The following is a 25,242-nucleotide window of genomic DNA, read 5'->3' as shown; positions in this document are numbered from 1 at the left end:
TGTCATTTACAATTGTGATTACAGCTATTCCGGCTTTAAATGAACTAAAAATCCCATGTATTGCCTCCGTCTTTCCACAGTCCCTCCCGTGGTGGAGGTCTCTGAGCCCCCTTTCAACAGTCCATTACAAGAGAGAGTGGCAAACCAGCAGATCGCCTTCCCCTGTCCTGCCAAAGGTGAACCTGCATCTGAATCATAAGAAATCACCATTCATTCATCAAGGTCACTAGTAACAGTGTAACTGTGCTCCTAGAACTGGCCATTATAACTACAAGTGACACCAAATCAATATGAAGTGACTCTGAAAGTGTGTTTAATATAAAAATATTTTACATAAAACACTGGTAAATTATATAAAGAATTAAATAACTAAAGAATTATATGTAATAATTTTCATCTATATGCACGAATATACCGTAGGTATTTATCTACATACGCTACCATTAGAGGTCTGCACAGGCTTTAAACTGAAGCCCGAATCCAACCCCTACCCGAGATTGTCTGACCCGACCCAACAGTTCAATTTAGAGTCTGAACCCAAAATCTTTTTTTTTTCCCAAAATGGATCCTAAAAAAAAGAATGCTGTAATTTACAATTGCATGCAACGGTCAGTAAGCAAATACATGTAAAGAAACAGATTCATCAAGGCTTGGCCACTTCACAAGGCAAAATAAAAAACACTTACCAGTTATGAAAGTTTATGAACATCAGGTGCAGCGGTCACATAAATTCTGCCGAGTTTTTGAATGGTTGTATACGACATGACAATAATTCTTCCACCGTGCAATTTATGGACTTTTTCGTCAGTTAAGGCTCATTAGCATTCGTCCTGCTTTAAATGAGACACAGAGATGTACGGTAAGATTGCGTTTATTTGAATTAATGAATCATTTATTTGAATTAGCGAGTGAGAGACAGAGAGAGGAATGAAAGTTGCGTGTGTGAACCTGCGTCTGCACGTCTCTCTTTACAAGCAATGAGGCTTAGTTACTTCAAAAACAGCGATTTTACCCCCTCATTGCAGAGAAATAACGTTGCGAGTCAGTAGCCTATCGAAGCTATTTTACTAATAAAAGTTTCCGTGCTGTGTGTTCACTGCACAATCTCTATTTGTGTGCAATAATGTGTGTGTGCATGCATCTATGAAAGCAGCGTAGCCAACTGCATATAGTTTTAGTTAAACCCGAGCCCGAAGCTATTCATTAAACATTAACCTGAACCCGAACCTCGGGTAGCAGACCATTAACTACCATTCAAAAATATTTTTTAAAGAAATACATATTCATACATACATATTTTTATTCAGCAAGTGTGCATTAAGTTTAGCTAAAGTGACAGTTAAGACTTTTACAAAAGATTTCTATTCCAAATAAATACTGTTTTACAAACTTATTGTACTTCTGTTCATGGAAATAAAACAACACTGTCATACTTGTGAGTTGCAAAAAAGAAAGAAAGATAGTCTATTTTTGCTGTCTTTAGGAAATGTAATGGTTAAAATTCATGCATTTAAATTATTGCGATATTCACAATGTTGCTTCAATATCAAATTCAAAATTATTGTGAATTTTTAATACATTTATTAATCTTTACTGTACCAGGCACTCCTGAGCCAGTAATAAAGTGGTTTAGGAATGGTCAAGAGTTGACAGGGAATGAGCCAGGTGTGTCCATTTTGGAGGATGGCACTCTTCTCATCCTGGCCTCAGTGTCCCCTCTGGATAATGGGGAGTATACTTGCATGGCTGTCAATGATGCTGGTACAACAGAGAAGAAATACCAACTTAAGGTCAACGGTTAGTGCAGCATTTGAAAACATTTATTAAGATTTTTGATTTAAGATTTATGAAGATGTTTCTCTTTCAGCACATTGCAAAACCTTTCTCTTCTCTGTCTCCTCCTTCCCCTTTATCCAGTCCCACCTGATATTCAAGACCATGGCCTGCTGTCCAATGTCTCTGTAGTGATGAATCAACCAACCAACCTGGTGTGTGATGTCACGGGCACACCTGTACCTGTCATCACTTGGTACAAAGATGAAGTTGAGGTCAGTGCAGTGACATTCACCGAAAATCACATGGTCTTGTTCTGTGTAATCCCTGCATGTGATTTAGAGAGAGAAAAAGTATATAAAGTATATCTCCTTACATATCCAAAAACTGTAGTTCTTACTAAAGACCTATCATTTAAAAAATAAAATAATAAATAAATAATAAGTAATAATAAAAATATGTTATTGGCTAATATGTTCCAATGCAATCACTTCCCCCTGGATAAAATCAAGTCCAGTCCTACATTATTCCCCACTAAATATTCTGTTTGGAATTACGTCACATTATGGAAGTTAAGCACATTGTCTATGCCATTTCACATGGTTAAATGTGCAAATTAAATGCGCATGAACCAGTTAAAATAAGCATAATGAGAAATAAAAATGCATTTCCTTCAGTGAGGCCAATCACAAATAAGTTTCCTCGGATCGCTGGGTTTGAGCTCCAAGAACAGGTCATAAAAAACCCCAGTGCTTCTTATAAATGTGCTTTTACGAGAACCAATTTCAGAATGAAGTCAACAATTAGGAAATCTCTAATCACACTTCAGGGAGAGAAGAGGCTGCTGATTCAGATTAATGTTGGAATAGCAGATATTTTTTAGGATTTTTTCCCACAAGAAAAAAATGATTATAGCCTTTTACTATTGAGTGATGTTTTGGAGTGATTTATTCTGATCAATATTTTTTAAAAGAGGCTGATAGGTAGAGGTAAAATTCCTTTGCAGTATAAAAGGATCTATGTTATTATATGTTGATTTTGTTGTTTATAATTTGTCAAATAGCTATTTGTATCATGTAACCAGGTGATTCCTAGCAGCGACGTGCAGATTCTTCAGAAGGGCAAAACTCTTAAGCTGTTGAAAGCGGCTGTTGCAGATGCTGGACGCTATACCTGCAAGGCCATCAACATTGCTGGAAGCACAGAGAGAGACTTTTACTTAGATGTATTGGGTACGTTGCAAAATATTTTGTTTCATTTAAAGTTATTCTGTAATAACATCCATTTATTTGTGGATTCATTGTCTTTTTACAAGCTGGTATTACATCTTATTATATGGTTTGCCTCCTCATAGTTCCTCCTACTATCATTGGGACAGTTGGGTCACGTGACCTCTCTGCCGTGCTCAATCAGGAGATCATTCTGGAATGCAGGGTCAAAGGTGATCCCTTTCCCACAATTCAGTGGTACAAAGACAGGAAGTAAGTTACTCCACAAAGCTTTGTAAAGATCACTTTGTGATCAGGAAAAAACAAAGGGGTGAATTCACCAAAAAATTGTGCCTCTTTTGCAACTTGTTCACTATCCACCCAAAACCCAGTCTAACCAGGCACTAAATGCACTGAAATTGTTCTCTGCTGTGAGTTGTCAGTATTTCAAGTGTTAATATTTTACCATGCAAATTAGGCTTACAGTTTCACAAAACCCCTACCTGACACAATTAATGTTGTGCTTTTAGCACTCAGGGAAAGCAGGTAAATTAATTTTGGCATCCTCCATAACCCAGCACATGTTTGGGAATTGTTGTAGTAGAAAACTGCTTTTTACATTGGATGTTTGCATCAATACCTTATTTGCTATGATGCTAAATTAACACAGTACAAGCAAATACTGGGGGCATAATTAATTTTCTTTGAATTCACTCCTGATTCTTATATTTTGAAACAATACTAAGAGAATTTGTGATATCTGTCCCTCTTTGTTTTAGGCCTGTGTTTTTGGGTGACCCCAATATTGAAGTTTTAAACAGAGGACAGCAGTTGAAGATAAAGAGTGCTCGCTTAGGTGACCAGGCACGATACCAGTGTAGTGCCACCAATGCAGCAGGAAAGCAGTCTAAGGATTTTAACCTCAGTATTTTTGGTAATTTTACTAGTACATAATGTCATATTATGTTTTTTAACAACAAAAGAATTAAAGAATTCTGAATTCTACCTGCTAAATTATTGTCTTTCCATTCTACCCACTCAGTACCACCCAGTATTAAGGGAGGAAACATGACTTCTGAAGTAACAGTTCTGCTTGGTAATTTGGTGACTCTGGAGTGTGAGGTTCGGGGTGTGCCACTCCCTGCCATCACATGGTACAAGAACGGAGTGGTCATTCTGTCCAGCAGACAGGCCCAGTATGTGGACCGTGGGCAGTTCCTCAAGATCTCAAGAGCTCAAGTGTCAGATGCTGGACAGTACACCTGTAAAGTCACCAGTGTAGCAGGCACTGCTGAGAAAGTTTATGAGCTGGATGTCTATGGTGAGGACTCTCACAATAAAAAAAAAAGTTTCATTTCCAGACCTGTAAATTTCTATAATCACTGTTCATTTTTAGTTATATATTTTATCTGCCTAGAAATAGTAACATTTCACGTTCATGTTTCCGTTTTCCATCATTCAGTCCCTCCCTCTATCACTGCCGGATCTGATGGTCCCACAGACATGAAGGTTGTGCTCAGTAAATCTCTGATTTTGGAGTGTGAGGCTGAAGGTCACCCTCCTCCCTCACTGACCTGGCTGAAGGATGGTTCACCGTTGGCTGTTAGAGAGAACCTGCGTGTTTTGGAGCAGGGCCGCAAACTTGAAATCCTCAGTGCACTTCCATCTGATGCTGGTCGATATGTTTGCGTGGCTACCAGCGTTGCTGGAGAGCGGGAGATCAAATATGACGTCAGTGTCTTAGGTATATGCACACACATTTACGTTTTTGTAGTTATCTATTAAAAGTCAAGAGAAGTCACCTGAAAACATAAGGTACTTTTAAATCTCAAGGCATCTCATCCTTCACTATCCACATGAATCAGGAAGTTCGGTGTCTTGTGTTTTTGTGTGCATGAGCCAGACGGATCTTGTCTCGACCTGCACATTGATCTTCTGAGCATCTGGACACCATTATATGCATCCAACAGAACTGCAATCACTCAGTCCACATTTGTGTTGCATCATGGGAATGTGATTGCAGGAAATCAACAGCAAAGTGTTTTATGAGCCTATAAACTGGTTAACAACAAACGAAGGAAATGTATAAAAGATTCAGTGAGATTAAAGGATGATGGTAGAGGCAGTATCCGATGATGTGACCCAAGCATGTGGCATTCATTAACTCTCTGTGTGTTTTCATTATGTGAGTTTGTTACGCGTTATTTCAAAGACACGGTTGATTCGTGCGTTGTTTGGTTTACGATTCCGGAGATGCTGTAGCGTCTGACCATACTTTTTGTTTGTGTGTATTCAGTTCCTCCTTTTGTGGATGGGGCAAGTGAAACCACAGACGCCACAGTCATCCTCAACAACATCCTAGAGCTTGAGTGTTATGCTACAGGCACACCTACGCCAACCATCACGTGAGTACACATGCACATATATTTACACATATACAGAATTGAAAAGTAGCTCATCTGCATCTATCTTTCTCTTTTAAGGTGGCTAAAGGATGGCGTGCCGGTGAGGCAGGGTGAAGGGGTACGGATCACATCAAACGGCCGTCGATTGGTCATCTCGCGTGCTCAGGTGTCTGATACAGCACTTTTTCACTGCGTAGCAACTAACGAGGCTGGAGAACAAGAGAGAGAATTTAAAGTATCTGTACATGGTAATAATAATTTTTTTTATTTCTTGCTAATGTTTGTGTTTGATGTTTGCCTCGTCTGTACCTACATTTCAGGTACTTTTATGGTCAAATTTAATTATTTATTTCTTTAATATTTGTCTGTCAGTTCCCCCAACTATCCGCTCTGCCGGTCCAGCTGAGAGATCTGTGGTCCTCCATACGTCAATCAGCGTCCAGTGTGTGGTCAGTGGAATTCCACCTCCCAGCATCACATGGCTCAAAGATGGCCGTCCTGTGGACACCACACAAGAATTTCTGAAGGTCAGATTTTAAAGCATGACAGAAGCCTTCCAAAATAAATCAAGTGATCAAGGAGGTTTACATAACCACATATGTGATCCTGGACCAGAAAACCAGTCATAAGTAGCACGGGTATACTGTGTAGCAATAGCCAAAAATACATTGTATGGGTCAAAATTATAGATATTTCTTTTATGCCAAAAATCATTAGGATATTAAGTAAAGATCATGTTCCATGGAGTTATTTTGTAAATTTCCTACCGTAAATATATCAAAACTTCATTTTTGATTAATAAATCAAAAATCATTGCTAAGGGCTTCATTTGGATAACTTTAAAGGCGATTTTCTCAATATTTAGATTTTTTTGCACCCTCAGATTCCAGATATTCAAATAGTTGTATCTCAGACAAATATTGTCCTATCCTAACAAACCATACATTAATGGAAAGTTTATTTATTCAGCTTTTAGATGATGTATAAATCTCAATTTCGAAAAATTGACACTTAAGACTGGTTTTGTGGTCCAGGGTCACATATATCATCTCCTCTCTCTTTCTCTCTCTGTCTGGCATGTAGCTGGAATCTGCAGGCAGGGTTTTGCACATAAAGAAGGCCAGACTGGAAGATGCAGGGAAATATACGTGTGTGGCAACTAATGCAGCAGGCGAGGCACAACAGCACATTCGCCTCAATGTGCATGGTAGGAATTCTACTTTATAAAAACAAGATGGCACAGGCATATTAACTTAGCTAAATAGTTGAAGTTCATTGTGTGTATTTCAGAAAACCTGACAAAATCAAAAGAAAAAATAATTTATATTTTATATTTATTAATATAATTAAACAGAATTACACATATTTACTAATTTCTTTACATTAATGTGAAAAACATCTCATTATTTTAAATATTTAAATGATTTTCATTTAAAATAATTTTGTTTATAATAGTATAATTGCGAGGTTACATCATTTTACTATATGGTAATTTATGCTGATTTAACAAAAAAGACTATTGCAGTGATGAGTTCTTTTTTTTAATTCATCAATTTGTTTTTAATTATTTATGTGTATGTATTTTATTTGTTTTTATTTATTAATCTATGTTTATATATATTAACTTAACATGCATTTCAGTAAATAAGTATGTACATGTGTTTTATAGAACCTCCCAGCATCCAGTATGCTGGAGAGACGCTCAATGAAACCATCCTTGCTGGCTTCCAAATTCAGCTGAAGTGTAAGGCAACAGGAAGTCCTTTGCCAGGTGAGTCTTACTACATTTCCTCTTTTTAAGGGCAATATCAAATACTGGCTAGTAACAGTTTACAAAGGTACAGGTGGTGTAGTTTCTTCTCTCATGCTTTTTCTGCTGCAGCTGTGACGTGGTATAAAGACGGTCGTCCATTGACGAGCGCTGCAGGAGTTAACATTCTGAGCAGAGGTCAGGTGCTAGAAATTGACCGTGCACAGGTGTCAGACGCTGGCCTCTACAAATGTGTGGCCATCAATGTGGCTGGCAACACTGAGCTCACATACAGTCTGCAGGTGTATGGTGAGTGTATTTGACTAACACTAAACAACCTTTCATTCAAAAGTTTGGCTATGTGAAACTCTTTCTTAAAGGGGTCATATGATGAGATTTCAAGTTTTCCTTTCTCTTTGGAATGTTACAAGCTGTTTGTGCATATATAAGATCCCTGAAGTTGCAAAGACTAAAGTCTCAAAACCAAAGAGATATTCTTTATAAAATGTAAGACTCGTCCACGCCCTCCTAAAACGGCTCATTCAAACACGCCCCAACATGTCTGCATCACGGTGTGGGGAGATTTTCAAAACACCGCCCAAATGTATACGCAAAGAAAGGGGGCGTGATTTTTATTCTCACTGTAGTGTTGTTGCTGACGCCGGCGCCATATCCTGGAGACGCTGCGTTTCGTTGTGAAAGTGAAACTACATTGTTTGGGCTTCCAAAAGAGGACACAACTAGAAATCAGTGGTTAAGTTGTATTTACAACACTGTTCCAGAACAGTTCAACCCAAATAGTAGAATGTGTGCAGCGTATTTTAACGGAGGATTATTTCCTGAACCTGGGAGTAGCCTGCCAGCTATGCTCAAAGACTGTTTCTATAAAGTGGGGCAATTCCAACTTTGCATGGACAGTCTGGTGCCTCTGACTCACAGCCTGTATGTATGTTTTCATATTTGAAGAATTTGCCACTGACTATTCAAACATGAGTTTTGAGCTGTGTAGAGTAGTGCTTGTTTGTCGTTTCTCCGATCACAAATGAAGACATGGTAATGTTTACGCGGTGCAATGCAACGCGACTCGTAAAAAGACAGTATAAGTCATTATAATCAGTAATTATGTCCCCCACTGGATGCAACAAATGCCTCGTTTATAACGGGTTTTATTGTTTTTGTGTCGTCTCGCCGGGATACGGCATCATGATACGGTAAGGGGCGTAACATTTCCGTCTGACGCTTGAGGTATTCGGCCAATCACAACACACTGGATAGCTGGCCAATCAGAGCATGCCTTGCTTCTCAGAACGATGAGCTTTGTAAAAATCGGCGCATTTCAGAAAGGCGGGGCATAAAGGAGTAACAATAATGCACAGTATGTGGAAAATAATGTGTTTTTTGAACTTTAAACCGCATAAACATGTTGCATTACACCAAATACACAAAATAATGTTCTTTTTAGCAATGTCATATGACCCCTTTAAAATACTCCTTTTTTGGTTTTGATTATCTAACACTCTTTGTCTGTGTCCATTAGTTCCTCCTTCTATTTCTAGTAAAGGAGGAATGATAACAGTGGTGGTGAATGACCCAGTCAGGTTAGAGTGTGAAGCCTCAGGAGTTCCCGTGCCCAGCCTTACTTGGCTCAAGGAAGGCAGCCCTGTCTCCAGCTTTTCAGATGGAATCCAGGTCTGTATGTGTGGGACTTTGGATGCTGTCGTGCATATATAGCCATATATAATCACACTTAACTCTACTTAAAGGTTTTGAACAGGCTGTATTAGTTTTTATTTTCCTCTTTTACTAGGTATTGTCAGGTGGCAGGGTGTTGTCGTTTGTTAGTGCACAGGTCAGTGACACAGGTCATTACACTTGTGTTGCTGTGAATGCAGGTGGAGAACAGCACCGAGAATATGACCTACGTGTGCACGGTAAGCTCAGAAGACACTCACTCCTAAACCTTATTAAATCTTGATTCTTTTGAAATTTCTATCCGAGAATCCTGAAAAAACTCTATCATGGTTTCCACAAAAATATTAAGCACCACAACTATTTTCAACATTGATAATAGTAAGAAATGTTTCTTGAGCACCAAATCAGCATATTAGAATGATTTCTGAAGAATCATGTGACACTGAAGACTGGAGTAATGAGTGCTGAAAATTCAGCTTTGCCATCACAAGAAGTATATTAAAATTAGAAAACAATTATTTTTTGTAATGATATTTCGCAATATTACAGTTTTTGCTAAATTTAAAAAATGCAGCCTAGGTGAGCATAAAAGACTTTTTATCTGCTGGTGTCTGTGTCCTTCAGTGCCACCTAACATCATGGGTGAGGAGGTGAACCAAACCGTTCTGATGGGTCAGTCAGTCCAGCTGCATTGCCAGAGTGATGCCATCCCTCCACCTGCATTGAGTTGGCGGAAAGATGGTCGACCGCTCTATAAAAAAACAGGTCTGAGCCTGTCAGAGGACAGCAGCTTACTGAAGGTACAGTACATCCATCAGCCTATAAGCTGCCTGTAAGTTTTGAACTGGGCCAACAAGCAACAACCTAGCAACCACCCAGAATATTGTGGGACCATGTAACTACTCCCTGTAAATTAGCTGCAACACCCCAGCATCAAAGTTTGGCTGTTAAATCTTTAAATGGTTTAAATTTGGCCTATTGGTTGGTTAAAATTAGTTTTTTATACTGTTCTAAAATAGCAAGTGAAGGGCATTTTGGATTGTTGTCCTCCTAATTTAAGAACCTTAGGATGGTGTTGATTTGATAATTGTTTTGTGTTTGCAGATTAACAGTGCTCAGGTCCAGGACACAGGCAGGTACACGTGTGAGGCAACCAATGTGGCAGGAAAAACTGAGAAGCACTATAACCTGAATGTGTGGGGTGAGTGCTGAAAATATAATTGAATATAAACTCTGAGCTTGAGTCAAGTTTTAATGTAAACTGTTTTTCTTTCTCTCTCTGTTATTTGTTTTCCCCCAGTTCCTCCCAGTATCCGTGGATCTGATGAGGTGTCTCCTCTGACTGTGATTGAGGGCGGTCTCATCACGTTTGTGTGTGAGTCCAGTGGTATTCCTCCTCCCAGTCTCACCTGGAAGAAAGATGGTAAGACTTTTCATCTTCACCATCCTCCTAGTCACTATCCTCATCATATTTATTGTCATTTTCAAACTCCATGATCCATAAGGTATTTGAACAAACTCTTAACCTTAAGTTTTATAATTATTTTGTGTGTGTCTCAGGATCAGAGCTAAAAGGAGACTCTCGTGTGCGTGTTCTCTCTGGTGGGCGTCAGCTGCAGATTTCCAGTGCTGAGAAGGCAGATGCTTCCTCTTATACCTGTCTGGCCTCCAGTACAGCTGGTAGTGCAATGAAAGAGTACAATCTGCAAGTTTATGGTACATTTTTTTCTCTCAACCTAGAACTGGACAATAACTAATAATAGATATTAATAAATCCAGTAAAAGTAAATCCACAAAATCATTATTAAACTTGAGTAATTTTAGATGTACACAATCTGCATATTCTACATTTGTCTGTATGAATCAGGGGCACATTTTCATCTACTATACATATATAAGCACTCATAAAGCTTGTGGGGTTTTCAGTTTCTGCTGTCTCACCATATAAAAGACACTCCACATGGACTTCACAAGCATTTTACATTTTTCTTTACTCCAAACAGTTCGTCCCTCCATCAGCTCCTCAGCTCAGGATGAGGAGACTGTGACACGAGGTGGAGATATCACTCTGCAGTGTGAGGCAGACGGGGTCCCCAGACCTGCCATTTCATGGATGAAAGACGGTAGACCCCTGAGCACTGGCCACAGGACTCAAATACTTAACGAGGGCAGACTTTTACGCATCCAGGATGCTCAAGTGGGCGACACCGGTCGATACACCTGTATTGTTGTCAATGTGGCAGGACAAGCTGACAGGAAATATGATGTCAATGTTCATGGTGAGAAAAATAGTCAAAGTTTTCTGAGCCAACAGTATCTTTAAATAGAGTTTTTTTAAAACTCTTCTCAATTTCCACTGGTCTTCCAAACTATTATTATTTTATCATTTTAATTATTTTTTATTATTTAATTTTAATTTAATTTTTAATGTTACATCAATTCTTTTGTAACTATTGTTCATAATACTATAGGGGTATAAAGATACACAAACATGATGGTTCGGTACACACCTTGGTTTTGACGTCATGGTTCGGTATGGTTTTGGTACAGCAGGGGGAAAAACCTAAACATAAAATTGCTTCTTTTTTTATTAAACAGTGGTTTACTGAACAAATTGCTCTTTCTTTAAATAAATTGAATTATAATTACATTTTTCCTAGAGATAAAAATCTACTTCAGCTTCTGCTCTGAACTATAGGTAGCCCTTTTACTATAAGGTTACAATTAACAGACCCCAAACAGTTAAAGTAAAATAAAATGAGTATGCAGTCTAATATTTCGCAAAATGTTCTTCTCTAGACTTCATTTCTCTAGCAAACTAATGAGCTGTGAACATTGATGACTTACCTGAGGTACAGTAAATGAAATGCTACATGAGATTTTGTTTACAAGCTGTTTTATTTGTCTTTCCGCAGTTGAAGCACTGGTTGAGTGATTACATGAGGCATGAGATGTTCATTCATGTTTATTTCACATTAAAATTAATAGTAAAGAGGAAGGGATGAACGTGCTCAGCGCTGCCATTTGAACTGAGGTGTTTATACACCAATCTGTCACGCCACATCAAAGAGCATCAAAACAACATTTATTGTTGAAATTTCCAGAAAAAATGTATGTAATTTGAAAGATGAGACATCACAAGTAACAATATATAAAACTGGAAGTTACCAATGAAGTTCCACTCATGCAGTGGTTAAAATGATGCTGTATTTGTTCGGTGCACAAGCATACTGAACCTGAAAGACCTGTACTGAAAATTTTCGGTACGAATACGTGTACGGTTACACTCCTGTAATACTAGCAAAATTCACTTTTCAGATCACATTCAAGTAATACTACCTATTCGGTATGTATAGTGATTTTTTTTTTTGTCATTCACATACTTTATATTCACATTTAATGTGTATCGCCTCTTCAGTTCCTCCCACCATCATCGGACAGATGCAGGTGCCTGAGAACGTGAGTGTCGTTGTGAAGAACCCAGTTGTTCTCACTTGCGAAGCTTCTGGAATGCCACCACCATCCATCACCTGGCTCAAAGATGGCCAGCCGATCAGCCCGTCTAGCTCTGTTCGGGTCATCTCAGGTATCAACTTCTTCTCCAATGAATGCATTTGTCTTGATCCAAAATGTCTACACCACTGAGTCTAGGTAAAGAACCCAGTACCAGTTCAAGGATTAGGTTAACCAGGTGTAATAACTCAAGTAGGTGCAACAAGATAGCTTCAGTAAGCAGCCAAACGCCACAGATCAGTGGTTAACTGAAAAGAAAAACAGCTAGACAGATGTTCTTGTATTTGAACATGCAAAGACTCTCCATTAATGGCTTCCAGTGTAAACAGAGACTGATTCTCCGCCAGCAGCAAGTATGAGGTACATCCATCATTGTAACCTCAGACATCGTAAACCACCGGAGGTCACCTGCGCAAAATGAGCCATTTTGGAAATGAATCTGTTCTGAGCTATTCTAAGACTGTCCATCTGCATTGCACAGACAAGACATGAAGCTGGACAGAAAACAGGACCAAAATATGTAGGATAGGCACATTATTGATCACATATTCACAAGTGTTGTTATTCTTATTGCCTATATAGAAAAGCTCATCCACAGATACTGTATATATTTTCTGGCTGACCACACACTCTTTTCCTCATTATAAGAAAAAGAGACACCAGGGAAGGAAAGAGAGATACGTATTTGTTCAGGTGATCAGATTAGCTCTCTCCTAGGGAGTGATAATTACTCGTTTAAAGAGTGAAAATGGGAGCTTTGACTTGTGTTGACGGGTTAAGCTCTGTTTGAACAGCTGTTAACTTGAGGTCTCTCGTTTCATACCAAACAATAGGGACATTTATAAAGCCTGTTTTTTGAGACAAATTGAAACTCTGAGCTTGCTCACTTATTCATTTTGCAGATGCATCTCTCCTCTTGAGTAAATCTCACACTCTTGATTTATAGCTGATTAAGTAATTCCCTAAGAGAAGTATATGTGGCCTGTCCTTTTAACTCAATGTGCAGAAACCATTAGCTCATTCAGCCCCCTATGAGTCTGATATATGTCTGTAATTGTCTCAGGTGGACGAGGCCTGCGTTTGATGCATACCGCAAGTGAGGATGCTGGGAGATACACCTGCATCGTGTCCAACTCTGCAGGAGAGGAGCGAAAGAATTTTGACCTAAATGTCCTGGGTAATGCAGCACTATACATGGGACAGTTTCGAAAATTGAGTTATTTTGTGTTCATAAATGAACACAGCTTTTATGAATTTCAAAGCCTAAATACAGTTGCCAGAAATAAACATATTTATATTAGTAATAGAGTGTCACATATAACATAAATCTCACTTCATCTTTATTCTGTCAACTTCAGTGCCACCTAGCATTGTAAGTGAAGGCACAGTGGAGGATGTGAAAGTGAAGGAGAGACAGAGCATCATTTTGGCCTGTGAGGTCACTGGTAAGTGACACAAACCACAAGATTGCTTTGCTGATCTAGATTTTGTGTTGATCTCTTTCCTCCTGTTAACCAATTTTTTGGGTGGTCTAGGTAATCCAGTGCCAGAGATTACATGGTTGAAGGATGGGCAACCGCTGACTAGTGACTCAAGGCTGCAGGTGATATCAAATGGCCATTTCCTGCAGATCAGTGGATCACAGGTTGCCGACACAGGCAGGTATAGCTGCCTGGCCTCTAACAGCGCTGGAGACAGGAGCAGACACTTTAACCTCAATGTGTTAGGTAGGTTTGGGCAGGAGGTATTACAATGTTTATGTGCACTATTGCATGACTTGTGTGTGGACTTATTTATGTTTCTGTCCCCAGTTTCTCCCACCATTGCTGGTTCTGGTCCAGAAGGTTCAGCTGAAGAGGTTACTGTGACACTGAATAGTCCTACCTCTCTTGTTTGCGAAGCTCAGTCGTACCCCCCTGCCATCATCATCTGGCTCAAAGATGGCACAACCTTCGAATCCAGCCGCAACGTCAGGGTACTTCCAGGTCAGATCTCAACCCTTAAATTGGACTTTGGTATAAAGTAATGGCTATTCAACCGTTTAAATGATTCGGTTCAGTCGCAATGACTCACTTGTTAACAGTGATTTGCTGCCACTTACTGGCAAATTTTATTTCACATTCAAAGTACCTTTTCATTTTAAAATAATTTCAAATATCATTATTCAATGTTTTATGTTTAAAATATCAAAACATTATGCATTTGTAACTGCAGGTTAAAGCACTCTATGTCCCTCTGAGCTGCATTAAACAGTGTGTAAATACATCTAAACACAGTGTGTAAATGCCACTTTAGATGCAACTTCTGCAAAGTTTGGTAACAGCCTAAATGTCTTATTATTTTAATTGACTGATTAAATGTAATAATTTGATTCAAAAGATGCACACATTTAGGAAAAATGTGCTTTTTTAAAGGTAACATTGCCATAAAAGGTCAAAATGAATTTAAACTTATATGAAAAGATGAATTTCTATCACTGATGTGCACTGACCACACAGAATATGAAGAATATCAAAAACTGCAGCTGTCCACGGTAGTAAGATATCAGCACAATAACACACTCTGCAAAATATCATCTAATTATCGTTATCGAAAAAAAAAATCCCAAAAATATCGAGATATCTTTTTTTTTTTTTCAGTATCGCACACCCCTACTTTGAAGCAAGATTAAATTGTGATTAAATGGCCATATTTTTATTTTTGGGTTGACTACTATAAGCTTTTTTCGTTTCATTGCTGCTTCGTATTTCTAAATAATTTATAATTAATATTAAATAGTTAATTATAAATAAATACATTTTCAACTTAACTATGTGTCTTGTGATAGGTGGTCGCACTTTACAGATCTTGAATGCTAAGGAAGAGGATGCTGGGAGATACACATGTGTGGCGACTAATGAGGCTGGAGAGACACTCAAAAACTATGAGGTCAAAGTTTTCAGTAAGTATGAGAGCTGATCTACATCGCCACCTTTTGACATAGAGGAATATAACACTTTTTGTGTGTCAGTTATCTGTAACCTTTTTATATATGTTCCTTTCCTGCAGTCCCTCCAGTTATCAATAAAAATGACATCCCAGGAGAGAGTCTGTCTCCCAAAGAGGTGAAAATAAAAGTTAACAACACCCTTACACTGGAGTGTGAGGCTCAGGCTGTTCCAGCACCTACGCTGGTTTGGTACAAGGACGGCCAGGTGAAAAACGTACAGTATATCAAAAAACCATGCTGTTTTTAACTCTTGTGGGAATATAGTATTTCACTATACTCTGATTCTCTCTCTCTGCAGATCTTGAAAACAGACGGTCACCTCACTATCACAGCGAATGGTCGTATTGTTCAGATCAAACAGACTCAGGTGTCCGATACAGGTCGTTACACCTGTGTAGCCACCAACATCGCTGGAGAGGATGAGAAGGACTTTGATGTAAATATACAAGGTGAACAGGGTTTTACAAGTTCAGAATGCAGAATTTAATAGTCTACATACACACTACCATCCAAATACATTTATATATATACACTCTACCATTCAAAAGTTTGGGGCTTTTTTTAAAAGAAGGTTTTGTGGGTACATACACTTTGTCCAAAAAAAAGTTGAGAAGCACCCATTTTAAGGAGCATGTCTCCCCCTGGTGGCTGCTATATATATATATATATATATATATATATATATCGTCTGGATCTCATTTTCAGCTTGTTTTAAACCTTTTATCTGTGGATTTTGTACCGTAATCTTCAGGCTTTATCCCTGTCTATAACAGTAAAATCCTGTCTTTGTCTCAGTTCCCCCTAGTTTCCAAGGCTTTGGAGACTCTGACACTGGTAATAATGGAGATGTGAAGGATGTGATACTAAATAATCCCATCTCCCTATACTGTGAGACCAATGCTGTCCCCCCTCCCGTTCTCACCTGGTACAAAGATGGACACCTGCTGACCTCTAATGATAAAGTACTCATCCTGCCTGGTGAGTGGCTAAATAGCAACATTTTGATTATATAGCATGGCAAAATAGTTTGTTTAATATATTGATGCATTAATACTATATGTTGCATATGAGTGTATAAGAATTTAATATGTTTTTGTGCTGCATTTCTTACACAGGCGGAAGAGTCCTCCAGATCCCTCGAGCCCAAGCAGAGGATTCTGGCAGATACACTTGTGTGGCTGTGAATGAGGCTGGAGAAGACTCAATCCAGTATGATGTTAGAGTGTTGAGTAAGTTCAATATGAGTATTAACATTTCTTTCTTAAATGCTAAACATTACAACAGCAACAACTAAAATTATTGTGCATGTTTACATATGTGTGTCTTTTTGTCTGTGCTCTTGGATTTTGTTAGTACCGCCCTCAATTCGTGGAGATGATGGTGACCTGCATGATGAGATCACAGTGCTGGTGAACAAGACCACATTACTGGAGTGTCAGGTGGATGGGAGTCCCACTCCTAAAATAAGCTGGATCAAAGACAGTCAACCCCTTACCCCAGACAACACACACAGACTTCTGTCCAATGGCAGGACACTTCAGGTGAGAGAAAATCAACATCATTATGATATTTTTGCTCGCACACACACACACACATACAGTCATGGCCAAAAATATCGGCATGCTTGGTAAATATGATCAAAGAAGGCTGTGAAAATTAATCTGCATTGTTAATCCTTTTGATCTTTTATTTAAAAAATTCACAAAAATCTAACCTTTTCATTGGAGGTTTCATTAAAATGGGGGGAAATATCATTATGAAAAAAATGTTTTTCTCTAATACACATTGGCCAGAATTAACGGCACCCCCTTTTATTCAATACTTTTTGAAACCTCCACTTGCCAGTTTAAGAGCTCTAAATTTTCTCCTATAATGCCTGATGAGGTTAGAGAACACCTGACAAGAGATCAGAGACCATTCCTTCATCCAGAATCACTCCAGACCCTTTAGATTCCCAGCTCCATGTTGGTGCGTCTTCTCTCCAGTTGTCACAGATCCGCCCACAGCGTCATCCACACCAACCACCTACACCCGTTCGCAATCACCGGAGTACTGATTACCACCTGTCATCACTTACCTGCTCGCTATATCAAGTCACTCACCACAATCCTGCGTTGGTTGGTATCAAGGTCGTAAGCCTGGCTCACTTCCCTACTCACCTCTTGGATTGCCTGGATCCTCCGTCCTGTAAGCCTCACCGACCGACCTATCACAAAAGTGTCACTTTGAGTTGGACGAAGTCACTGAGTTAAAGGACCCCTTTGTTTTAAGTTACGTTTTGTTTGAAATCCTTCGGGATCAGTTTATGTTTGTGGGAAGGAAATAAAAGAAGTGTGTTCCCACTAACCCTGTGTTTGCCTCTCCGTCCAAACCTGACAGAATACCAACCCTCAAAAGGAGTAATTGGACGTTGTTAAACTGAGATGGAAGACCAAGCTCTTCCAACACCGGACCCATTCACCGAACTAGTTCACGCTCTCCATGAAGCCCTCCAGCCTCCTCCGGCCATCCCATCTCCTTCCGGGTGCCCAATGGCCAAACCTACCCTCTACTCCGGCGATGCGGCCACCTGTAGTGGCTTCTTGCTTCAGTGTTCCCTGTACTTTGAGTTTCAACCTCACCAATTCCTGAACGATCGGGCAAAGATAGCTTTCATCATGTCCCTGCTGTCCGGAAGAGCCCTACAGTGGGCTGAGGCGCTCTGGAATTCACACAGCCCGTCGTGCGGTCACTGGGTGCCTTCACCGACCATTTCAGTGAAGTGTTCAGCCATACAGCCTCCTCCATCTCCGCTCACGAAGAGCTCTTTCAGTTACGACAAGCCAACATGTCCATCCATGATTACACCGTAAGATTTCGCACTCTAGCCGCCGGCAGTGGGTGGAACGAGACAGCACTTCTCGCCGCCTATCGACGGGTCTTGCACCTCCATAAAACAGCAGATGTCTGTTATTGAAGACTCAGTGGGCTTGGAGGGCTTTCTCCAGAAATCGTTGCACATTTCACAACAGTTAAATGCTTGTCGCTCGGAGACTACCCCAGCAACCACCTCACAAGGATCGGTCCCACTTGTACCGGAACCCATGCAGGTGGACCGGTACCACCTATCTCCGGAGGAACGGGCCCGCCGGAGAACCCACAATCTTTGTATGTACTGCGGCTCGGAAGTCACTCCTGGTAGCCTGCCCGTTAAGCCCCTTGAACTCCACGGTGAGTACGGTCCATCTTCACCCTGATGTTTCCAAGATTCCACATAGTGATGCTCTAATCATTTACCTGAACCGATCCTTTCCAGTTAAAATCCTCATTGACTCGGAGCCGCCGGAAATTTCATCTCTTCGCCAGCCTCCTTCAACTCCAACTACCCCGGCCCGAGTACTACATCCCACCGGATTTCCACCATACAAGGCAAACCGTTGAGCAAAGGGCTGGTACGCCACCACACTCCAGAGGTCACGCTCCGCGTTGGACACTTTCACGAGGAACAAATCTCCTTTCTTATCTTGGAGGAAGCCATTGTGGATGTGGTGCTGGGTCGTCCCTGGCTCAGAAACATCATCCAGACTTGCATTGGAGTTCGGAGAAATCCTTCGTTGGAGTGCTTCCTGCTTTGAAAAGTGTCTCCCCAGTCTCCCGGTACCGCCAGTCCGTACCATCTCTCCCACTCAACTCCACCACCGTGAGAGCCCTACCACACTTACCTCGGTCAAGATTCCCAGAGCCTACCTCCCTTACCAAGACGTGTTCAGCAAACGGCCGCTACTGCCTTCCTCCGCACAGACCCTGGGACTGCACCATTGACCTGTTACCCGGGGCCAAACTGCCTAAAGGTCACGCCTATCCCTCTCAATCCCGGAACGCATCGCCATGGAAGAATATGTGAGAGAGGCGCTACAGCAAGGGTTCATCCGTCCCTCCACATCTCCCGCAGCCTCCAGTTTCTTCTTTGTCGCCAAGAAGGACGGGGCCTCCGCCCATGTATAGATTACAGAACGCTCAACGCACAAACAGTCAAATTCGCCTATCCCTTACCACTGGTCCCAGCTGCCTTAGAAGAACTGTGGGGCCCGAGTTTTCACCAAACTCGACCTCCGCAGCGCCTATAATTTAATCCGAATACGGAAAGGAGATGAATGGAAGACAGCCTTTATCACGCCCACCGGCACTACGAATATCAGGTTATGCCGTATGGCCTTCGAACTCTCCATCAATATTTCAGAACTTCATGAACGAGATCTTCCGGGACATGCTCAACCGATTCACCCTCATTTATATCGATGACATCCTGATCTACTCTTCCACCCTCGAGGAGCACCAAGACCATGTTACCCAAGTTCTCCAACGCCTCCGCCAGCATCAACTGTATCTCAAGCTCGAAAATGTGAATTCCATCAAACAAAGATCCATTTCTTGGGATACATCATCGACGGATGGAGTACAAATGGATCCAGCCAAGGTGAAAGCCGTAAAGAATTGGCCACAACCATCTTCTATCAAGGAGCTCCAACGGTTCCTCGGGTTCGCCAACTTCTATCGACGTTTCATAGCCCATTATAGCCATCTGTCAGCTCCTCTAACCTCTCTCCTCCAAGGAAAACCGAAATCCCTTACCTGGACGCCTCAAGCGATGCAAGCCTTCCAAAGGTTAAAGTCCTCCTTTGCACCGCTCCAACACTCACCCATCCAAACCCCAATCAACGCCGTGGTGGAAGTGGATGCTTCGACGGTGGGAATTGGCGCGGTCTTGTCGCAGCTAAAAGGCGAACCTCCAGTGCTTCACCCCTGTGCCTACTTCTCCAAGAAGATGTCCCCAGCAGAACAAAACTACGACATCGGGAACCGCGAATTACTGGCAATCAAACTAGCACTGGAGGAGTGGCGGCACTGGCTAGAAGGCGACAACATCCGCTTGAAGTGATTACTGACCACAAAACCTCCAGTACCTTCGCCAAGCGCCTAAACCCCGACAAGCCCGCTGGGCCCTTTTCTTCACTCGATTCAAATTCACTATCACCTATCGCCCCGGCCACAAGAACCTCAAGGCCGATGCTCTGTCCCGCCTGCACCAGCCCGACCCATCACCCGAACATCCAGAACCAGTCCTGCCACCCAAAATATTCGCTTGCCCCATCATATGGAAGGTGGATGACCAGATCCGTGCTGCCACTCAATCTGAGCCTGCTCCGCCGGGAGTTCCAGAGGAAGCTGTACATACCAGCCACCTTCCGCCTCCCCTTCTGGACTCTCTACACACGCCTCCGGGATCCGCCACCCGGCCACAACGCACTCTCTCGCTCCTTCGAACAAGTACTGGTGGCCCAACATGAACCAGGACGCGTTGCCCGTTACGTCCCGAGGCTGTGCCGTCTGTGCCATCACCTCGACCCCCGTCACTTGCCCGAGGAAAACTGGTCCCCTGCCGATCCCACGCCGCCCTGGTCCCATATCGGAGTTGACTTTGCCACAGACCTACCACCCTCCAACGGATCTACCACCATTCTCGCTATGCGGTCGACCGGTTCTCTAAGGCCTGCAAATTGATCCCCACGAGGATTACCCACAGCCCTCGAAACTGCGGAAGCTCTCTTCCAACATGTCTTCCGGAACTTTGGCCTGCCGAAGATATTGTCTCCGACCGAGGGCCTCAGTTCACTTCCAGGGTCTGGCGAGTTTCTTCCGGCTACTGGGAGTCTCTGTCAGTCTGTCCTCCGGGTATCACCCACAGACCAACGGCCAAACGGAACGGAAAATCCAGGAGATTGGGCGCTACCTGCGCGCCTATTGCCATCGTCACCAGGACCACTGGAGCAAGTACCTACCCTGGGCCGAGTACGCCCAAAACTCACTGCGGCAAGAAACTACCGGTCTCACCCCATTTCAATGCTTGTTAGGATTTCAACCTCCGCTCTTCCCCTGGACCGGAGAGCCTTCCGAAGTCCCGGCGGTTGACTTCTGGTTTCGAGAGAGCGAAAGAGTGTGGGACACGGCGCATGTCCATCTCCAGCGGGCAGTACGGAGGCACAAGAGACATGCAGATACCCATCGCGCCGCCACGCCCCTATACCGTCCCGGCGACCGAGTCTGGCTCTCCACTCGGGATATTCGCCTCCGTCTGCCCTGCAAGAAGCTAAGCCCTCGCTATGTCGGTCCCTTCCCTATAATAAGACGGATAAACGAAGTCACCTACGAGCTCCAGCTCCCAGCAACTTACCGCATTTCACCTACCTTCCATGTATCCCTATTAAAACCGTTCACTAATCCCGTCCTCCCTCCTTCCGCAGAGCACGAAGTACCTCCTCCTCCCGAGGCCGACCCCAGTGGGACCATCTACAGAGTCGAAGAAATCCTAGACTCCGACGGGCGGCCGACTCCAATACCTGGTGGATTGGGAGGGATTCGGCCCCGAAGAGAGATCATGGGTAAACCGAGAGGATGTACTGGACCCCTCGCTTCTTTCCGACTTCCACCGGTCGTACCCCGACCGCCCTGCCCCAAGAGGACGTGGTCGCCCTCGCCGTCGGTCCCGGGCGCCAGGAGACGCCCGTGGGGGAGGGGGTACTGTCACAGATCCGCCCACAGCGTCATCCACACCAACCACCTACACCCGTTCGCAATCACCGGAGTACTGATTACCACCTGTCATCACTTACCTGCTCGCTATATCAAGTCACTCACCACAATCCTGCGTTGGTTGGTATCAAGGTCGTAAGCCTGGCTCACTTCCCTACTCACCTCTTGGATTGCCTGGATCCTCCGTCCTGTAAGCCTCACCGACCGACCTATCACAAAAGTGTCACTTTGAGTTGGACGAAGTCACTGAGTTAAAGGACCCCTTTGTTTTAAGTTACGCTTTGTTTGAAATCCTTCGGGATCAGTTTATGTTTGTGGGAAGGAAATAAAAGAAGTGTGTTCCCACTAACCCTGTGTTTGCCTCTCCGTCCAAACCTGACACCAGTTCACTCCACTCATTTTCTATAGGGTTCAGGTCAGAGGACTGGAATGGCCAGCAGAAGCTTGGTTTTGTGCTCAGTGACCCATTTTTGTGTTGTTTTTGAGGTTTGTGTCCTCAACATGGTCCAAACATGGCCCATTATAAGATTTCTAACAGAGTCAGTCACTTATTGATTTTTTTATCTGTTGGTATTTGATAGAATCCATGATGCCATGTGTCTAAACAAGATGTCCAGGACCTCCAGCAGAAATATAGGCCCACAACATCAAAGCATTTCATATACAGCAGTATATTTCATTGTACACATGGGGTATTTTTTATCCCTGTGTTCACCAAACCCATCTTGAGTGTTTGCTGCTAAAAAGCTCATTTTTTAGTTTCATCTGACCACAGAAGCCAGTCCCATTTGAAGTTCCAGTCGTGTCTGATAACTGAATATGCTGGAGTATGTTTTTGGATAAGTGAGGAGAATTTTTCTTGAAACCTTCCCAAACAACATGTGGTGATGTAGATGCTGTTTGACAATTTTTTTTTTATAAGGTTTTCTGACCCTGAGACTCAACTATTTTCTGCAATTCTCCAGCTGTGGTCCTTGGAGAGTCTTTAGCCACTCAAACTCTCCTTCTCACCGTGCATTAGGACGATATAGACACACGTCCTCTTCCAGGCAGTTTTGTAACATTTTATGTTGATTGGAAATTCTTAATTATTGCCCTGATGGTGGAAATGGGAATTTTCACTGCTCTAGCTCTTTTCTTAAAGCCACTTCACTAATTTGTGAAGCTCAATTATCTTTTGCTGCACATCAGAAATATATTCTTTGGTTTTTCTCATTGTGATGGATGATTAAGGGAATTTGGGCTTTGTTTTCCGTCCTGTTTATATTTCTGTGGAACAGGAAGCCATGGGTGGATAATTTCATGTTCATAATCACCCTGGAGTGCTCAAAATTGTGAATATGAATGGGAATATACTTCAGAGATATTTTACTCATAAGAATTTCTAGGGGTGCCAATAATTGTGTCCAACATGTATTTGAGAAAAACATTTATTTCATTATGATATTTCCCCCCATTTTAAATTCTTATTATCCAATGAAAGGTTAGATTTTTGTGAATTGTTTAAATAAAAGATCAAAAGGATTAACAATGTAGATTAATTTTCACAGCCTTCTTTGATCATATTTACCAAGGGTGCCGATATTTTTGGCCATGACTGTATATATGTGTGTGTGTGTGTGTGTGTGTGTGTGTTTGTGTGTGTGTGTTTGTGCGTTATTAATATTAATATTTGCGTATGTTAAGATTTTTAATGGCTTTATTTTAGCGTATATATTAATTAACATGTTTTGTGTGTGTGTGTTACAGATTTTAAATGCACAAGTGACAGATACAGGACGTTATGTGTGTCTGGCTCAAAACTTAGCTGGAACAGCAGAGAAGTCCTTCAACCTCCATGTGCATGGTGAGTCTATCTTTAAATAAAACCTGTGTCATGGCTCTGTTCAGCAGTAAACTGCAACCTAGTAGTTTACTTTTTATCTAATAATTGCTGATATCCTGTTTGTTGTCAGTTTCTCCCTCCATTGTGGGCATCAGAGAGGATAATGTGACAGTGGTGGTGAATAACTTCATATCTCTAAACTGTGAGGCCACTGGATTGCCGCCTCCCACCCTCAGCTGGTTCAAAGACAGGAAACCTGTACAGGCCAGCTCCAACGCACTCATAATGCCTGGTACACATGCAAACAATATGCTTACTCACACATTATAGAAGGACTACATAATGTAGCCTAAACAAATTAATTGCCACATAAATTGCCTTTCCTCTGCTCCACCTCTTACTCTCATTCTGTCTCTAGGTGGTCGTACTCTACAGATCCTGAAAGCAAAGATGTCTGACGGTGGAAAATACAGCTGTGTGGCCATCAACCAAGCTGGAGAAGTCCAAAAACTAATTTATCTTACAGTATATGGCAAGTAAAGCATGTCTCTGCAAAACATTTCAGAGGTTAAGAAAATACTTGGTGGAGTAAGGCATACAAATTTTAATTTTAATATGACAAACTAAATATTTTAACATTTCTCAAAGGTCACTGATCTAAATGACTGATGTCTAATTTCCTAGTTCCCCCTAGTATCAGACACAGTAGTGGGGATCTTCCAGTGGTGTTAAATGTCCAGGTGGGCAAATCTGTTACTCTGGAGTGTGAATCTAATGCAGTGCCTCCTCCCATAATTACTTGGTACAAGAATGGACGTCCCATCACTGAGACTGCAAACCTGCGCATTCTGGCTGATGGACAAATGCTGGAACTGAGAGAAACAGAGGTGAGTGTGAGAAAATTAGCAGGTGTTAGCTTTAGCTTGGTGGTGAGTTTTGTTTCTTATGTGCAAGCGCCACTTATATTTACTTAAAAAAAAAAGATATATATATATATATATATATATATATTTTTTTTTTTTTTTTTTTAAGTATAAATGCCTCTTTCTCTCTGTCAGGTGTCAGATACAGGCCAGTATGTCTGTAAGGCCACAAATGTAGCAGGTCAAGTGGACAAGAACTTCCATCTTAGCATCCATGGTGAGAAACAAAACAATTATAAATATTTCATATATTTTGTAACATTATACAAGTATTTACTGTTGTTTTTGTAATTTTAATACATCCTTGCTGAATAAAAGCAAAAAAAAATCATACTGACCCCAAACTTTTAAACGTTATCACACTCGGCATTATGATTTTGTTTAGCCCACTACTGTTTATGTTAAGTCTCTCTGCAATCTGTGTGCAGTTCCCCCACGGCTGGATGGCCCAGCAGTGGAGCGTGTGGTGGAATCCATCAGTAATCCCGTCACTTTCGCCTGTGATGCTACAGGGATCCCTCCTCCCTCGCTCACCTGGTTAAAGAATGGCAGAGTGATTGGTGAGATAGACAATCTACAAATTTCTTAAGCTTT

At 41.6% G+C, this 25,242-nt stretch overlaps 1 protein-coding gene across 4 annotated transcripts in view; it reads left to right on the top strand.

The window, feature by feature from the left end:
* The window catches only part of hmcn1 (hemicentin 1), a 106,751-nt gene that overhangs the window by 52,623 nt on the left and 28,886 nt on the right, over window positions 1-25,242 (top strand). For all 4 annotated transcript variants that reach the window (XM_058755068.1, XM_058755069.1, XM_058755067.1 and 1 more), the window contains 38 exons: window positions 81-176; window positions 1,603-1,797; window positions 1,918-2,048; window positions 2,858-3,005; window positions 3,128-3,254; window positions 3,761-3,915; window positions 4,024-4,302; window positions 4,444-4,725; window positions 5,278-5,386; window positions 5,465-5,634; window positions 5,759-5,913; window positions 6,470-6,593; window positions 7,056-7,157; window positions 7,269-7,445; window positions 8,674-8,825; window positions 8,944-9,067; window positions 9,453-9,628; window positions 9,933-10,029; window positions 10,129-10,251; window positions 10,389-10,544; window positions 10,832-11,107; window positions 12,247-12,414; window positions 13,405-13,518; window positions 13,700-13,786; window positions 13,877-14,068; window positions 14,153-14,326; window positions 15,169-15,282; window positions 15,390-15,535; window positions 15,629-15,779; window positions 16,126-16,308; window positions 16,446-16,559; window positions 16,684-16,871; window positions 23,650-23,746; window positions 23,856-24,017; window positions 24,144-24,257; window positions 24,410-24,612; window positions 24,784-24,865; window positions 25,077-25,208. In XM_058755068.1, the coding sequence (XP_058611051.1) occupies window positions 81-176; window positions 1,603-1,797; window positions 1,918-2,048; window positions 2,858-3,005; window positions 3,128-3,254; window positions 3,761-3,915; window positions 4,024-4,302; window positions 4,444-4,725; window positions 5,278-5,386; window positions 5,465-5,634; window positions 5,759-5,913; window positions 6,470-6,593; window positions 7,056-7,157; window positions 7,269-7,445; window positions 8,674-8,825; window positions 8,944-9,067; window positions 9,453-9,628; window positions 9,933-10,029; window positions 10,129-10,251; window positions 10,389-10,544; window positions 10,832-11,107; window positions 12,247-12,414; window positions 13,405-13,518; window positions 13,700-13,786; window positions 13,877-14,068; window positions 14,153-14,326; window positions 15,169-15,282; window positions 15,390-15,535; window positions 15,629-15,779; window positions 16,126-16,308; window positions 16,446-16,559; window positions 16,684-16,871; window positions 23,650-23,746; window positions 23,856-24,017; window positions 24,144-24,257; window positions 24,410-24,612; window positions 24,784-24,865; window positions 25,077-25,208 (5,775 nt within the window). The remainder of the gene's footprint in view (window positions 1-80; window positions 177-1,602; window positions 1,798-1,917; window positions 2,049-2,857; window positions 3,006-3,127; window positions 3,255-3,760; window positions 3,916-4,023; window positions 4,303-4,443; window positions 4,726-5,277; window positions 5,387-5,464; window positions 5,635-5,758; window positions 5,914-6,469; window positions 6,594-7,055; window positions 7,158-7,268; window positions 7,446-8,673; window positions 8,826-8,943; window positions 9,068-9,452; window positions 9,629-9,932; window positions 10,030-10,128; window positions 10,252-10,388; window positions 10,545-10,831; window positions 11,108-12,246; window positions 12,415-13,404; window positions 13,519-13,699; window positions 13,787-13,876; window positions 14,069-14,152; window positions 14,327-15,168; window positions 15,283-15,389; window positions 15,536-15,628; window positions 15,780-16,125; window positions 16,309-16,445; window positions 16,560-16,683; window positions 16,872-23,649; window positions 23,747-23,855; window positions 24,018-24,143; window positions 24,258-24,409; window positions 24,613-24,783; window positions 24,866-25,076; window positions 25,209-25,242) is intronic.

This window comes from Onychostoma macrolepis, chromosome 20, assembly GCF_012432095.1.
Source record: "Onychostoma macrolepis isolate SWU-2019 chromosome 20, ASM1243209v1, whole genome shotgun sequence".
Taxonomy (NCBI): Eukaryota; Metazoa; Chordata; class Actinopteri; order Cypriniformes; family Cyprinidae; genus Onychostoma; species Onychostoma macrolepis.
This window is presented reverse-complemented; position numbering and strand designations above follow the sequence as displayed.